The 17395-nt window shown below is 49.5% G+C and overlaps 1 protein-coding gene and 1 long non-coding RNA gene across 2 annotated transcripts; one reads left to right on the forward strand and one right to left on the reverse strand.

The window, feature by feature from the left end:
* Positions 1–1495: 1495 nt before the first annotated feature.
* Positions 1496–16400, reverse strand: PSMF1 (proteasome inhibitor subunit 1). Its single transcript, XM_040435655.1, has 7 exons — positions 16112–16400; positions 13630–13776; positions 11657–11739; positions 10897–11067; positions 10753–10806; positions 2400–2543; positions 1496–2309 (listed from the first exon to the last, which is right to left on the reverse strand). The coding sequence occupies exons 1-7, from the start codon at positions 16244–16246 to the stop codon at positions 2258–2260; spliced, it is 786 nt and encodes a 261-aa protein (XP_040291589.1). The 5' UTR covers positions 16247–16400; the 3' UTR covers positions 1496–2257.
* Positions 15398–16002, forward strand: LOC121003769. Its single transcript, XR_005779602.1, has 2 exons — positions 15398–15551; positions 15601–16002. It is a non-coding gene; the product is annotated as an uncharacterized LOC121003769 (long non-coding RNA).
* Positions 16401–17395: the final 995 nt, after the last annotated feature.

The raw sequence follows: 17395 nt of genomic DNA on the forward strand, positions 1-17395 counted from the left end.
CCGCAATACACCTGGCCAGCACCCCCATAGAAATGCCTATTCTTGTCTGCAATTGGGGACAAGAATAGGACATGTTCTATTTTTTTTTCCGGAGCCGCGGAACGTTAGAACGGCGGCGCGCTCTGGAAATGCGGATGCGGACAGCACACTATGTGCTGTCTGCATCTCTTCCGACCCCATAGAGAATGAATGGGTCCGCACCCGTTGCGCATAATTGCGGAACGGATACGGACCCATTCTACGGACGTGTGAATGGAGCCTAATAGTGCACACATTACCAGCTTTTACTATGAGCTCTAAAATGCTGAGCAATACAATCAAAGTGACCTACTTAAAAAATAAAAATAAAATCACGGACACTGGAAAAAAAATCCCATATTTTTACGGACTGTCCAGGAATTTCTGGATGGTTGGCAACTCTGCATTTGATTGATAGGATTTCCAATTTCTTCACTACTGGACGCTCAAACATAATCTTGCGCATGTGCGGTGTCCCCGCAGTGCCGGCGCCTGTGCACTGTTCCCATCCGCTGTGAGGCAGTTTTAGGAGGCTCGATGCTCAGGCACTCGCACACGAGCGCCTGCTACAGACTGCAATAAGGTACTGGTGGCGGTTTAATATGCATTTTCTAGGTGACAGGTTCCCTTTAAACTCCCGGAAACCCTTTTTTAACAATATCTGCAGTAATGTACAATATCCCCCTGCGATCACACAGGGCAGTAACCGCAGCACGTAAAAGTTGCCACGGGCCTTGACCTGAGGTTTAATGGCCGTCTAATTAGAACACGGTTTGTGATAAATGGTCCAATTACAATTTGTGAAGGGGATTGTGTTTTCTCACCGATCTGGCCCAGAGGAGAAACATTCGGCTGCAGTAGAAGACGTCAGCTAAAAAACCTAAGTCCAGGCTGCAGTTTAATTTATTGCAAAATGGAAACGCTTATTTGGTGTCTAGAACCTCTCACAATACGCTGAATGTAGTCCTCGGGCCAGAACTGGAGCACTCTTTACAATAGGTATTATTGCCCCTTTTAATCGTTTCCTGCGAGGGTTAAAACACATGTACACCCCACTATATTTTTCTTCTTATAATGGATTAAAAATTAAAAAATGAATTAACTTTACAAATAGCCTTCACTAAGCATTCCTTGCTGTATTGTGTCTACAGCTCCTATGCAGATCCATCTGACTCCATGGTTACAGACTACAAACAAACCTGTGTAGTCGGATCCTACAAATGAGGAAAAGGCAGGGTCGTGGAATAACACATGACTACACGTGGTATGTTTGTAGTCTGTAACTATGGAAACACGTAGGTCTACATAGGAACTATGGACAGACAGGGCTTGTAGGAGATTTGAAGACTTTGCATCATTTTTTTTTTTGCAATTTTGCTAAGAGGATTGTGAGACTGAACACGGCAATAAGAACTGGGGTCTGGTTATGACGTAACATTATCAAGGGGGCAAGGACACCACCCCACCGTCACATAACTACCGATAATGTGAATTTATTTATTACAAGAATCACGCATCATGAAAAGAGCAGAGGTGATAACCCCGATCTGAAGGAATACACAATGCAAGATCTGACACCCAGGGCTGGATCGGGGAGCGCTCACCCTATGCGTCAGTCGTACTCACCCTCCATACACAAAGTTTTACTCTACCAGCGCCATTCATCTGCCAAGGATTCTCTGCCATTGAGTCTTGTTACTGGTTTATAATAAATAATACCGCTCTATGTTGTTCTGTTATTTTTAATTAACTCTTACAGTCGGCGGCTTAAAAAAAGGTCAGCGGCTGATATTACTGCAATTACACATACAGATGGAAAGGTCTCCGGGGATACTCGGCACTGGACATAAAGTAGTGATAATAGGGGGGAGAAGGAAAGTGTTTTTTTTGTATTTCCTGTAAGTCATCCCATTAAAAAAAGACGTACAGTCAAAGCCTGTCTGCAGCTGCAAAGGCCTGACAGCAGACCGCAATATTCATCTACGCAGCCATATTTTTGGCAAGGAATGTACAGAGCTAACCTAGACCAAAGCCACATGAAGTCGTTAAATGTTTGTTAGGACACCGCTTAGGTCACCCATGTAGCAGCAATGAAGCGACCAGGTTCTGACGTGAACGGGTCCAGTTTTAATGCGTGCAGAAAGCAGTTTATTGTACTTGTCATATTCTATATTAGCCCAAACCACCAAATAGCATGGAAGAGAAGTGCAACTCCTGTTGTGTGGTCGCAATGGGCACTTCACATGAACATGTCGTCATATCCCGGGGGCGGCAGATGATCAGGATCAGGCCTGTAAGAGAAGAGAGACTCTATTCACTTGTCTTAGGGACACTTCAACCACATACAAAAAAAAAAAAAGGCAGTGCTTTCTTATACTCGCCCAGGACGGCCAGAACCTATAGGCCCAAAGGGATCAAAACGTGCACCGGGAGGCACGGCTCCAGGAGGAAGGCCTAGTGGATCAGGCCTGGGTCTGGCCCGGCCAGCATGGAAAGGATCCATGATCATACCCCCAGAGCGCCCTCTGCAGGAAGAAGATAACAGGTGCTTGTTTGTATTATAGAATAGACAAGTAGTCACAACAGTTAAAGGGATTTTCCGATGACCTGTCCTCAGGATAGGTCATCAGTATCTGATCGGTGGAGGTCCGACACCCGGGACCACCGCCGATCAGCTGGGGGGCTGTCCGGGGAGGGCTGCCTTAGGGTACTTTCACACTAGCATTTTTCTTTTCCGGCATAGAGTTCCGTCCTAGGGGCTCAATACCGGAAATTAACTGATCAGTTTTATCCCCATGCATTCTGAATGGAGAGCAATCCGTTCAGGATGTCTTCAGTTCAGTCTTTTTGACTGTTCAGGATGGAGATAGTACGGCAGCATGCTACGGTTTTATCTCCGGCCCAAAAAACTGAACACTTGCCTGAATGCCGGATCTGGCATTTTTTCCCCATAGGAAAGACAGAGCCGGACTGGGGGCGCAGCCTTGGGGGGAGGCGACCATGACGGGGGGCTGGTTTGAGGGAGCCCCTGGGGAGGGATTGGTCAGTTTGAGTTAGGGGGGCGGGGGAGCGAGGGGTTAAAAAGGTGAGGGCCTGGGAAGAAGGAGGCCATTTTGTGGAGAGAACCGAGCTGCACACAACGACTCATTGCGCTCACTTACATTCGTCATGGACGTCGATTCACTCCTGGCGGATCTCAGGTCGGCGGCAGCTGCTCGGGGACCAGGCTGGCTCCAGGAACAGGTCCAGTAGCTGCTCAGAGGGGCGGCTGAGGCTCCCGCTTCGCCTCAGCCACGGGCATCCCGGCCGCGGCGGGCCCGGCCGCCGGCGCGCCTCAGCCCAGATATGGCCTCCCCTAGGGCTCAGCGCCGCAGACGGAGCCCTGCTTTTCAGGACCCTTCACGCCTCCAGGCGCCGGCTGCAGCTCCTTCCCGGGCGCCCAGGCGTGGAAGGAATCCAGCTAGTAGGCGGAGCCCTCGGTCAGGCCTCAGCAGGCCTCATCAGCAGCGCAGCAGCGCCACCTTGTGGTCGGGACCAGGAACGGCGGGCTCTCTCCAGGATCTTGATGTGGATGAGGCCCCTCAGCCAGAGCAGTGTTCCAGAGGGCACGGGGCTGCTGCGGACCTTGGCAGCAGGCCCTCGTCGGCCAGGCAAGTTGAAGAGGATGGTGTCGTCGCGCAAGTCGGTTCCAGGGAGGATCCGGAAGATCACGTCCCTGGCCCCAGCCCGGCCAGGGGACATCCGTGGGAGCTCGCTGTGCCAGGACCGTCTCAGAGGACCGAGCGTCGGGAGTCAGGACCTTCGGCTGATGGGGTCACAGCACCCAGGCAGCCAGGTGAGGCACCTTGGGGACCTTTATGTCAGTTAGTGTCTGGGGGGGTTGGGGGGCCTCAGTCGGATTTGAGTAAGGGGCTGGGCCAGCTCTTGGGGGGTTTAGTGGGGTTGTTAGCAAATTTGGGGGCGGCAGGGAATCCCGTGTTACCGTTGGGGGGCCTGGGGGGTGGGGTCGGCGGGTCGGTGGCGTCAGGGCCGTTGCCGGCGTGGGGCGTGGGGGCGGCCGCCGGGGGGCCGCCAGCTTCCAGTACACCTACGGTGGTTTCATGTGGTACTTCGGCGTCTGTCCAGACGCAGGTAGGTGGGTCTGATCAGGAGGATGTAATGCGGTTGGACGATAGGGCTAAGGGCGAAGTTTATGTTTGTTTCGAGGGCCCGTTGGGGGCACATTTGAAGCAGGAGGTTAGGGAGTGCATTTGGAAAGGGGAGTATGTGGATATATTTTCCTTACTCCCTTTGGAAAGGTTCAATTTGGATAGGGCGCGAAAGGATGAGGGTAAGAGGGAGGACGAGGAGAAGCGTAGGCACCGACTGATACCGCGGACGTTCCCTAACTGGTTGCAGGCGTTCGCGATATTGGCCAGTGTGATAGGGGAGAAGGCGCCGGAGTGCTGCTCCGCGCTTTTTTGTTACCTGGATGCTATTGGGGAAGCTTACCGGGTGTATGGGGGTATGGCCTGGCTGCGTTACGACGAACAGTTTAGGCAGCGGAAGGCGGTACGCCCTAGCATAAAATGGGACCACAAGGATATCGCTTTGTGGCTCAAAGTGACGGCGCCGGTTCGGTCAGGTCAGCCCTTTCGGAGCGAGTCAGGGGCGGGGGGACAATCCGGTTTCGCGGCAGCATCTGCGAAGGGGTTGTGTTTTTTATTCAATGAAGGGGGGTGTAAATTTGGAGCCAAGTGCAAATTTAAGCACGAATGTTCCACCTGTGGCGGGTCTCACGGAGCCACGCGCTGCTTTAGAGGGGCAAGACAGAAGGGGGGCGAGAGTTCTGGAAAAGGGGGAGACGCCGGTGCGTCTGGAAGAGATGGACCGGTTTCTCGCTAGATATCCAGATAGGGGGGCTGCGCAATTGTTGCGGGAAGGTTTTTCAGGGGGGTTTAAAATTCCGTTTGTTCCATCGGGGCCCGTGTTGCTTAAGAAGAATTTGCAGTCGGCGAGGGAGCACCCTGAGGTGGTGACTACTAAGTTAGAGAAGGAAGTTAGACTGGGAAGGATGGCGGGCCCGTTTTTGGAACCACCTTTGCAGAACTTGCGTGTGTCGCCTCTGGGGGTGGTCCCAAAGAAGGAGGCGAATACGTTTCGCCTGATTCAACATCTATCCTTTCCTAAGGGATCGTCGGTCAACGATGGCATTGACCCGACGCTGTGCTCGGTAGTCTATGCCTCGTTTGATGCGGCAGTGAAGTGGGTTAGGAAGTTTGGGAGGGGTGCATTGATGGCGAAAACAGATATTGAGTCAGCATTTAGGTTGTTGCCGGTGCACCCAGAGAGCCTGCATTTGTTGGGATGTTTTTGGGAGGGTAAGTTTTTTGTTGATCGTTGTTTGCCAATGGGGTGTTCGTTGTCCTGCGCGTATTTTGAGAAGTTCAGCTCTTTTCTAGAATGGGCGGTAGTGGATTCCGCCGGATGTGAATCACTTATTCACTATCTGGACGATTTCTTATGTATTGGCCCCCCGGGATCCAGGGTGTGCTCTTTACTGTTGCACACGATGGAGGCGTTGTTTGATTCCTTCGGGGTTCCCTTGGCGGCAGGGAAAACGGTGGGGCCGACCACGGAATTGAGCTTCCTGGGCATAGTGATTGACTCAGTGAGGATGGAATGTAGGCTGCCCTTGGACAAGGTTGAGGATTTGAAAATGGAGGTTGATAGGGCGAGGCGACTGCAAAAAATCCAATTGCGGAGCCTACAGTCACTCCTGGGGAAGCTGAATTTCGCCTGTAGGATTATCCCCATGGGTAGGGTATTTAGTAGGCGTTTGGCGGCAGCAACGGCAGGGGTGGCAGCGCCGCACCATTTTATTAGACTGGGGAAAGAGCTTAGGGCGGATTTGCAAGTTTGGGCATCGTTTCTGGAGTGTTATAATGGCAGAGGTCTGTTTATGGGTGAGGCGGTAGACTCCTTTGATTTTGACCTTTTCTCTGACGCGGCGGGAGGAGGCGGTTTCGGGGTCTATTGCGGGGGGCAGTGGTGTGCGGGGGGTTGGCCTGATACCTGGGTGGAGAGAGGCTGGGTCAAGAATTTAGCGCTGCTGGAATTGTTCCCCATTGTGGTGGCAGTAATGTTATGGGGGGAGGAGTTTAGGAACAAGAAGGTTCGTTTCTATTGTGACAACTTGGGGGTGGTGCAAGCGATTAACGGGTTGTCGGCTTCTTCACCGTTGGTCGTGCGTCTATTGCAGAGGCTGGTGCTGGAGTGCTTGTCACTTAATGCTTGGGTGGTAGCAGTGCATGTACCAGGGGTTGATAACTGTATTGCTGATGCTCTCTCTCGTTCACAGTGGGAACGTTTCCGCCAGCTGGCTCCGGGGGCAGAGGAGCGAGGGCTGGACTGCCCGAGTTGCCTGTGGGAACTTCTGGAGACACCGTAGCGGGTCTCATACGGGCTTCACTTGCACCCGGTACGTGGGAGACATATGATAGGGCATGGCAATGCTGGGAGGATTGGAAGACCAGGTTGGCTGTTGTGTCAGAGGACTTTGAGATTCCATTGCTATTGTTCATAGGGCATTGTAGAGAGGAGGGGTGGTCTGTCTCTAGGATTAATAGTTGTGTTTCAGGTTTGGCTTTCGGTTTTCGTCTTAGGAACCTGCCGGACGTCACCAAGTCTTTTCTGGTGGTGAGGGCTTTAAAGGGTTGGCGGCGTTCTCAGTCGGGGCAGGATGACCGTAGGCCGGTGTCTTTTGCTTTGCTGTTGAGGTTGGGGGATCAACTAGTCGACGTTTGTGCCTCGTCGTGGGAGTTACGTTTGTTCCGGTTGGCTTTTTCGCTGGCATTTTTTGGGGCCTTGCGTTTGGGCGAGTTGGTTTCTCCGTCGGTTAAGAGACAGGGCGGTTTGTTTAGGGACGATGTAGACCTTTTTCAGGACAGGGTGGAGTTTCGTATTAGGCGGTCAAAAACTGATGTGGAAGGGAGAGGGCGGAAGGTTGTTTTGTTCGCGGTCCCGGGTTGCGCAATGTGTCCGGTATGTTGCTTGAGGGAGTACGGGGTTGCGGTGGGGAGGGCGAATTCCCCTCTCTTAGTGCATGCGGACGGGTCTTTCCTTTCCCGTTTCCAGTTCACGGCGGTCTTTAAGCGGTGTCTAGGGCAGTTGGGCCTAGCGCTTGGGGGTTACTCTAGCCATTCTTTTAGAATCGGGGCAGCGACGGAAGCGGCCAGACGCGGGGTGGGACAGGACGTGATCATGCGGATAGGAAGGTGGGAATCGATTCGCTTTAGATCATATATTCGTCTAGATCGGTTGTGATATTGTATTGTATGCTGTCTCATCACGCACGGTATGCTTTTGTTTTGTTATTTCGTTGCAGGTTCGGACCCAGCGCTTATCTGGATAATGGGTCACTCCTATGTTTTCTGGGGAGCCATCCGGGCAGCGGTTCGGCCGGATGGACAACAGTTGGGGATTGACCGGTCGGTAGCGGTGGTAAGATGGTTGGGGCGTAGGGGAATGGTGTGGGGGGGGCGTGTTACCTGAGGTCCACAAGTTTGTTAGGTTGGATAGGGTGCCGGATGTGTTGGTGTTGCACGTGGGGGGCAACGATTTGGGGGCGCGGCCGTTGCGGGAATTAGTGAAGGACGTTAAATTCGATCTACTCCGGTTGTGGGCGCTGTTCCCGGGTCTTATTTCCGTTTGGTCGGACATTGTTCCCCGCAAAGTGTGGAGGGGGGCGAGGTCGGTGGAGGGGATAAATAAGGCTAGGATAAAAGCTAACCGGGCCATAGGGCGGTTTATGGCAAGGAATGGTGCAGTGGTAGTACGGCATACTGAACTGGAAAAAGGGGTCGGAGCTTTTTGGCGGTCTGACGGCGTTCACTTGAACGCAGTGGGTATTGACATGTGGTGTCTGGCAATACAGGAGGGCATTGAGACAGCTTTGCGGATGTGGAGGGACGCACAGGCTTAAGGTGTCAAGCATGTGCGTTCGTGGCGGTGGGAGGTCCTTGAAGTTGGAGAGATTCAGGTGACGAGGATGGGAGGGCTCCACGGTTGGGGCTGGACTCCTATGGCTGGTGGTCGGTTGTGGCGGAATTTGGGCGAGCCGTCAGTGGTGCCCCCGAGCTGGTGCTTAACGGCTGGGGGCAAGTCGGCTCAAAAAGGATACTGGGAAAATTCAGAGGTTTGGGGCTTCCAGGACCTCCCCCGTGTTACTCAGGTGAATTAAGTTGGTTATATCTTATGGGGATGTTTTGTGGAAAATAAAAGGTTAATTATTTATGTATATGTTTACAATAAACGGCTGCTGTGGCCGATATAATCCAACTTGGTGTCCGTGTCTTATTGGGGTTTCTGACAGGGCCAGTTTAGAAGGTCAGGGCTTGTGGTAAGTGAGTCAAGGGTTAGTATGTGACTGTTCATGAGGGGCGAGCGGGGAATAACCAATACCCCGTCATGTATTAGTGCCGAATCCGGCATTAAAAATACCGCAATGCCGGATCCGGCCTGCGCATGCGCAGACCTTTGAAAATGTGAAAAAAAAATTAGAAACTGATCCGTTTGTCCGTATGAAAAACAGACAGACGGATCCGTCTACAAATGCTGTCCGTTTGCATGCGGCGACGGAACTGCTTGCCGGATCACTCTGCCGCAAGTGTGAAAGTACCCTTAGCTGCTCATATCTCCTGATTGGTAGCAGCTAGAGACATGGGCCTGGTCTTTTTTGAAAGGCTTTCAAACAAGACCAAAATGACAGCATTAACAACAAAAGCATCAAATATAAAGAGAAATTTGTCATTATCATCATTGTAGTGACCGACATAATAAAGTTATGTTATTTATACTGCACAGTGAACGTCGTCATTTAATTCCCACAAAATAATGTAAAATTGTTGTTATTTATACACCACAAAATGGTTCCTAAAAAAAATACAACTAATCTCGCAAAAAATAATAAAAAATTTAGAATAAAAAAAAATGATGACTGCTGGAACATGAAAGGGGAAAATGTTACTGATCCTTAAGCCTAAATTAATTAGGTCACTAAAGGGTTAAAAATGCAATTGTGTCCACTGAGTTGTGCGCCAACAAGATTTACTTCAGACACACACAAAAATCTACAATTAAAAAAAGTGACATTTTTGGGAGGGTCTTTCCAATTTTAAGGTTAAAGGGGTTTTCCGGGACTTAGATATTGATGCTGTATCCTCAGGATAGGGCATCATTATCAGATAATGGGGGTCTGACACCCAGCATCCTTGATAATCAGCTGTTTCGGGCAACCGCTGCGACTGGAATCTATACCGGGGATGGAGCCGGAAGCAGAAGGCTCCATCCATTGTGTAGTGGTCATGTCAGGCCTGGAAACTACACAGTGGATGGAGCCTTCTGCTTCCAGCTCCATCCCCGGTATAGATTCCAGTCCCGGCGGTTGCCCGAAACAGCTGATTAGTGGGGTTTCAGGGAGATAGACCCTCATCTGATATTGATGACCTGTTCTGAGGTTATCAATACTTAAAGGGGTATTCTCAACACGCGATTTGATACTTACCTGCTCCCGGCACGCTGTCCACTTCCTGGTTTCGGCACTCGGCAGGGGGCGGGCTCCATCTTGATTGAAGTCTTCTCCCGGCCGGGCGCTGTACTGAACGCACATGCCAAGGCCGCGCATGCGCCCTGGTGACTTCTTCCTGGCAAGTATACTATACTGGCCAGGAAGAAATCACCATAGTGCATGCGCGGTCTCGGCGTGCGCATTCAGTACAGCGCGCGGCCGGCCGGGAGAAGATAAGAAGTCGTCTGCGCGCGCGCGGCCACCGCGATTCCTGAGAAGAGCGGTGGCCGTAACCAGGGGAGACGGAAGACAACAGTCAGGTAAGTATAGGTTTATTTACTTCTAAGGGGTGGGAATTTGTTAATTAAATATATTTAGAAAAATGATCACTGTGATCATTAAGATGAGAATACCCCTTTAAGTCCCAAAAAAACTTTTAATCAGTCTCTGGCTATAATAACCGTTTAGTTATATACTGTATTATACTCTAGAGCTGCACTCACTATTCCGCTGGTGGAGTCACTGTGTACATACATTACATTACTCATCATGTACAGATCCTGAGTTACATCCTGTATTATACTCCAGAGCTGCACTCACTATTCTGCTGGTGGAGTCACTGTGTACATACATTACATTACTCATCATGTACAGATCCTGAGTTACATCCTGTATTATACTCCAGAGCTGCACTCACTATTGTATTAAAGTCACTGTGTACATACATTACTCATCATGTACAGATCCTGAGTTACATCCTGTATTATACTCCAGAGCTGCACCCACTATTCTACTGGTGGGGTCACGGTGTACATACATTACGTTACTTATTCTATACTGATCCTGAATGACATCCTGTATTATACTCCAGAGCTGCACTCACTATTCTACTGTTAGAGTCACTGTGTACATACATTACTTTTCTTGTAAATCCTATATAATATTGTAAAGTTTAGTTTCATTTACTAATAGGCCGGTTATTAGAAACAGTCAGCAAGCTTGTGGACAGAAACACACCACATATGTAATGCAGTGTTCAGGTGAACATGCAGTTATATACAGTATACAGCTCGCTTTCATATATGTTCTGGATGTACAAGTACACTGTATCTGTACTGGATGTCACAGCATAGAAGGAATCTGCTCTGTCCATACATATACAAGCACATGGACCTAAGGGAACTCACCCCAATGGGTCCAGATCTGCTGCGCCATATGGAAAGTACCCAGGAGGGTCTGTCCTAGAGAAAAGAGGTAGCAGTGGTTTGGCGGTGACACAAGGAACATAGTAACAAGAAGGGGGAACAAGGAACATGAAGGGGACAGTCTACCAAGGAGGGTGATGTGATGGCGGATTCCTGGTGGGAACTCTAAGGGGGTCGTCATCTGCAGGTCTCTCCCGTGCTCTCTCAGCCCTCACGTTCTCCTTCTTTGAGCCAAGTAAAGAGGAGAAAAGCTTGGCTTCCAACTGGTGCTTCAACTCCACAGGGTTTTTATAGACACTGGGAAAAGGAAAAGTGAACACATCAGCCAGAAGTAATTGAATGAGCAAATCGAACCTTCGACACTTAAAAGGGCGTGCAGTGTCGGACTAAGGTACCTAGGGACCACCAGTAAAATTTATTTTGGGGGCCCACCGTACGGATACATTGAAATATAATAAATAAGCTAACAAGTTTTTTACATGAACGTAGGCTGGTTGAGGTGCTGTACATTGAATATACGTATGTAGTGTACTAAATCTAATGTGTTATGTGCCACTTGAGCAGGGGGTGGGAGACTAGGGGCCCACCTTGCTCAGGGGCCCACCGGGGGATTCCCCTGTACCCCGGTGGGCCAGTCCAAGAGTGGGGGCGTGTATACTTTTGCAACCATTCTCTAATGCATCTAAAACAAAGGGAGGCAACTCTAAAATCAAGCGCCTTCCATGTTATGTATACAGATATAGCTAGAGACTAGAAACAAACCATGTGTACCCGGATCCCATATTTAGGGGTTACTGCCATCCTACTGATAATCTACATTGTTGATATGGAACTCTAACCACAAGGAGGCGCCCCGTGGTCAACATTATATGGTAGACGCACTGACCGGTGATACTGCTGGAGGTGAGCACCATCTATGAAGTCCTCAATGTTCAGGGTGACGTCAGAAACCTTCTGAGACTGAAGCTCCTGCAAGGAGGAAGCACAGGTCTCTGCCAATTTCAAAGGAACAAGTGGACCAGGAAACATTCTTGTTTCAGAATAATCCAGGGCAGCAGGTAATTAAAGGGTAGGTAGATTTTTTTAAACCATTTTTTGCTCAAATGACCCTAAAATAAATGAAGCAACTAGTCCCAATCACTCTACGGCTCCTATGCAGACCTAGGTGTCTCCATGCAACAAACCCTAGATCAGTGGTGGCGAACCTATGGCACGGGTGCCAGAGGTGGCACTCAGAGCCCTCTCTGTGGGCACTCGCACCTTGGAAAAAGTCTATGGTGTACCAATATGCCTTAGACTTTTTCCTGCCATTCATCAGCGCAGGGCGCTCTATGAACAGCACAGGCAGTGCACTGAATGTAGGCAGGCTATTATAGCTACATGATAAAGTACATGGAAGATATACTATATTGGACTGTGGTACTCGGGGTAAATTGTCTGGTTGGCACTTTGCGATAAATAAGTGGGTTTTGGGTTGCAGTTTGGGCACTCTGCCTCTAAACGGTTTGCCATCACGGAACTAGATAGTGGGATCCTGCAGTCACGTATTTCTTCATTCTTCCTCCCCTCTTGCTGATTAGCTACAGACAATACTAGAGGAGGCAGATGGAACAGTAACATGACTGCAGGATCAGACTACACAGGGTTTGTTTTAGGGATCGACCGATATTGATTTTTTAGGGCCGATACCGATAATTTGTGAACTTTCAGTAGTTGTTTTTTTTTTTGTTTTTTTTTTTTACTAACTTTTAGCCCCCTTAGGGACTAGAACCCTTGTACTATTCACCCTAATAGAGCTCTATCAGGGTGAATAGGAGCTCACACTGTCCCTGCTGCCCTGTGCTTTGTGCACACAGCAGCATGGAGCTTACCATGGCAGCCAGAGCTTCAGTAGCGTCCTGGCTGCCATGGTAACCGATCGGAGCCCCTGGCTTACACTGCTGGGGCTCCGATCGGAGGGGGAGAGGGGACCCTGTGGCCACTACCACCACCAATATTTTTAATACTGGGGTGGGGGTGGGGGGCGCACTGCGCCACCAATGTTTTTAATACGGGGGTGGGGGGCGCACTGCTCCATCAATGATTAATACTGGGGGGGTGCACTGCGCCACCAATGAAGATAACTCTCTCATTTATTCATATACAGGAGGCGGGAGCTGGCTGCAGAATCACATAGCCGGCTCCCGACCTCTATGAGCGGTAGCTGCGATCTGCGGCACCTGAGGGGTTAACTACCGCGGATCGCAGCTACTGCTCATAGAGGTCGGGAGCCGGCTATTTGATTCTGCAGCCAGCTCCCGCCTCCTGTATATGAATGATTGAGAGAGTTATCTACATTGGTGGCGCAGCAGCCACAGCCCCTCCCCTCCTCTTCCCATCTGTCTCTTCATTGGTGGCGCAGTGGCCACAGCCCCTCCCCTCCTCTTCCCATCTGTCTCTTCATTGGTGGCGGTGGCAGCAGCGGCACAGGGGGGGGGGGGGGGGGGGGGGGGAGACACTGCTTCCTTCCCCCCTGTGCTGCTGAGGGAACACAGAGAGCGCTGAGAGCAGCGCGATCTGTGTTCCCCATACGTTATCGGAATATCGGCAAAATAGATGCCGATAACGGTCAAAATCCTGAATATCGGCCGATAATATCGGTAAAAACGGTAATCGGTCAATCCCTAGTTTGTTTGTAGTCTGTAACCATGGAGACACGTAGAGTTTGAAATAGAAGCGAGAAATAAGATTTTTTTTTTTTTAGCAAAGACTGATTGCTTTATTTCATATTTTAGAGCAATAAAAAAGCGTTTTAAAAGTATACCTACCTGTTCACATACACAGTGTATTAGATGCACATGTGCATTTTTCTAGGCTTACCATGGCATTGACCATCAGGGTCTTCTCTACGGTCAGTGCTTTGAGTAGGATCTGTGATGTCCCGTGTCCATAGCGCAGGGTGTATAACTCTTTGTTATTGGCCCATCCATCCGGCAGCCGCTCTGTACCCGTCTCCTGAGCCCCGGCCTGCAGGTGAGAGAAGCTGTGTGGATGGGTAGGCACACCATGGAACAATCTGCACTGCAGCTACCATTTTTACTGTGATATCTACAGCCACATTGTTATACTATGAATCCATGAAGAAGACCTGTTGAAGGTTGAAACGCGTTGATCGATATGCAGGAGGATTCATTGTCTACATATATTTTTAATGAAAGGAATAAAAATCCCTTGATTTTACTCGCTGGATCCAATTGGACTTTTGTGACATGCCTATTACATGTGGGTCAGATCCATGTACACAGGCAGGGGTGACACAGCTATTACATGTGGGTCAGATCCATGTACACAGGCAGGGGTGACACAGCTATTACATGTGGGTCAGATCCATGTACACAGGCAGGGGTGACACAGCTATTACATGTGGGTCAGATCCATGTACACAGGCAGGGGTGACACAGCTATTACATGTGGGTCAGATCCATGTACACAGGCAGGGGTGACACAGCTATTACATGTGGGTCAGATCCATGTACACAGGCAGGGGTGACACAGCTATTACATGTGGGTCAGATCCATGTACACAGGCAGGGGTGACACAGCTATTACATGTGGGTCAGATCCATGTACACAGGCAGGGGTGACACAGCTATTACATGTGGGTCAGATCCATGTACACAGGCAGGGGTGACACAGCTATTACATGTTGCAGAAGGCCTCGATGGTAAGATGTGTCTTTTTGCTGATGACACAAAGATTTGTAACAGGGTTGATGTTCCTGGAGGGATACACCAAATGGAAAAGGAGTTAGGAAAACTAGAGGAATGGTCAAAAATCTGGCAACTAAAATTTTATGTTAATAAGTGGAAGATAATGCACCTGGGGCGTAAAAACCCAAGAGCAGAATATAAAGTGATACAGTCCTAACCTCAGTATCTGAGGAAAGGGATTTAGGGGTCATTATTTCAGAAGACTTAAAGGTAGGCAGACAATGCCATAGAGCAGCAGGAAATGCTAGCAGAATGCTTGGGTGTATAGGGAGAGGCATTACCAGTAGAAAGAGGGAGGTGCTCATGCCGCTCTACAGAGCACTAGTGAGACCTCATTTGGAGTATTGTGCGCAGTACTGGAGACAATATCTCCAGAAGGATATTGATACTTTGGAGAGAGTACAGAGAAGAGCTACTAAGCTGGTACATGGATTGCAGGATAAAACTTACCCGGAAAGATTAAAGGACCTTAATATGTATAGCTTGGAAGAAAGATGAGACAGAGGGGATATGATAGAAACTTTTAAATACATAAAGGGAATCAACAAGGTAAAAGAGGAGAGAATATTTAAAAGAAGAAAAACTGCTACAAGAGGACACAGTTTTAAATTAGAGGGGCAAAGGTTTAAAAGTAATATCAGGAAGTATTACATTACTGAGAGAGTAGTGGATGCATGGAATAGCCTTCCTGCAGAAGTGGTAGCTGCAAATACAGTGAAGGAGTTTAAGCATGCATGGGATAGGCATAAGGCCATCCTTCATATAAGATAGGGCCATAGTATTCAGTATATTGGGCAGACTAGATGGGCCAAATGGTTCTTATCTGCCGACACATTCTATGTAGGTTAGATCCATGTACACAGGCAAGGATAACACAGCTATTACATGTAGGTTAGAGCCATGTACACAGGCAGGGGTGACACAGCTATTACATGTAGGTTAGATCCATGTACACAGGCAGGGGTGACACAGCTATTACATGTATGTTAGAGCCATGTACACAGGCAGGGGTGACACAGCTATTACATGTAGGTCTGATCCATGTACACAGGCAGGGGGGGGACACAGCTATTACATGTAGGTTAGATCCATGTACACAGGCAGGGGTGACACAGCTATTACATGTAGGTTATATCCATGTACACAGGCAGGGGTGACACAGCTATCACATGTAGGTTATATCCATGTACACAGGCAGGGGTGACACAGCTATCACATGTAGGTTATATCCATGTACACAGGCAGGGGTGACACAGCTATTACATGTAGGTTAGATCCATGTACACAGGCAGGGGTGACACAGCTATTACATGTATGTTAGAGCCATGTACACAGGCAGGGGTGACACAGCTATTACATGTAGGTTATATCCATGTACACAGGCAGGGATGACACAGCTATTACATGTAGGTTATATCCATGTACACAGGCAGGGGTGACACAGATATTACATGTAGGTCAGATCCATGTACACAGGCAGGGGTGACACAGCTATTACATGTAGGTTAGATCCATGTACACAGGCAGGGGAGACACAGCTATTACATCTGGGTCTGAGCCAGGCACACACGCTGGCAGGACTGCATCATCACCTGCTCGTTTATACCCAGGCAGCGGAGACCGCGACTGATCAGCTCCCAGTGGATGAAGCAGACGAGCGGGTCCTGAGGTCTAGTGATCTCACGAGAGACCAGTTCAAACAGCAGTTCTAACCCTGGAGACGCCATGTTTGTATATTACCAGACAATAGTTCCGGGATCACCAGGCAGAGACCAAGAAAATGATTCCGCATGCACTTCTTGGCTTGCCCACTAGATGTCACTACGTTAACCTCAACGCATTTCGTTCGTAGCTGTTTTGTGTGCAAGCCGCCACCAGGTGTCGCTACAGTGCACAGAAAGAGTATAGCACATGTCAGAGCTGTGGATCAGTGGCTGATACCAGAGAGAGACGGGGGTATGAGCAGGAAGCATAGTCAGCAGACCCGGCTAATAGCAGCTAAAATAGCGACCTGCGTAAGAAATAATAATGGAATTATAAGGCATTGCAGGGGGCTCCAGGTACAGACTTCTCTATACTCAGCTTCTCTTCTGGCACCAGAAAATTACACATTCAACTACATTTTTATCTAAATTTCTCTGCTGATTAATTCCTAAATATATCTCTAAGGCCTCTTGCACAGGAACGTGTGCTGGCCATGCCCGGCCCGCGGGTCCACGATCCGTCCATTCAGCAAAAAGATAGGATAAGGCTCCATTCACACGTCCGCAAAATGGGTCCGCATCCTTTCCGCAATTTTGCGGAATGGGTGCGGACCCATTCATTCTCTATGGGGACGGAATGGATGCGGACAGCACACAGTGTGCTGTCTGCAGCCATTTCTATGGGGGCGCCGGGCTGGTGTGTTGCGGACCCGCAATTTGCGGGTCCGCAACACACCACGGACGTGTGAATGCAGCCTAAGTTCTATCTTGTTGCGAAACGGAAGCACGGAACGGAACCCCACGAAAGCACTCCATAGTGCTTCCATTCCATGGTTCCGTTCCGTACCGCACCGGATTTGCGGACCCGTTCAAGCGAATGGGTCCGCATCCGTGATGCGGAATGCACTTGGCCGGTGTCCCGTGTATTGTGGATTCGCCGTATGCGGGCCGCGACACGGCCATGGGGGACACACGGCCATGTGCAAGAGACCTAAAGTGGTCTGCTCAGTTTTTCTGCATAAGCATGATAAAATGCTGCCTGCCTTCAATCACCACTAGGGGGAGCTTACTGCATACTATTATACACTGAACGCAAAAATAATAGACAGTAAGCTCCCTCTAGTGGTACCTGCAGGCAGACAGAACATTATCATTAAAGGGGTTGTCTGGCCT

The sequence above is a fragment of the Bufo bufo genome, chromosome 6, assembly GCF_905171765.1.
Source record: "Bufo bufo chromosome 6, aBufBuf1.1, whole genome shotgun sequence".
NCBI lineage: Eukaryota > Metazoa > Chordata > Amphibia > Anura > Bufonidae > Bufo > Bufo bufo.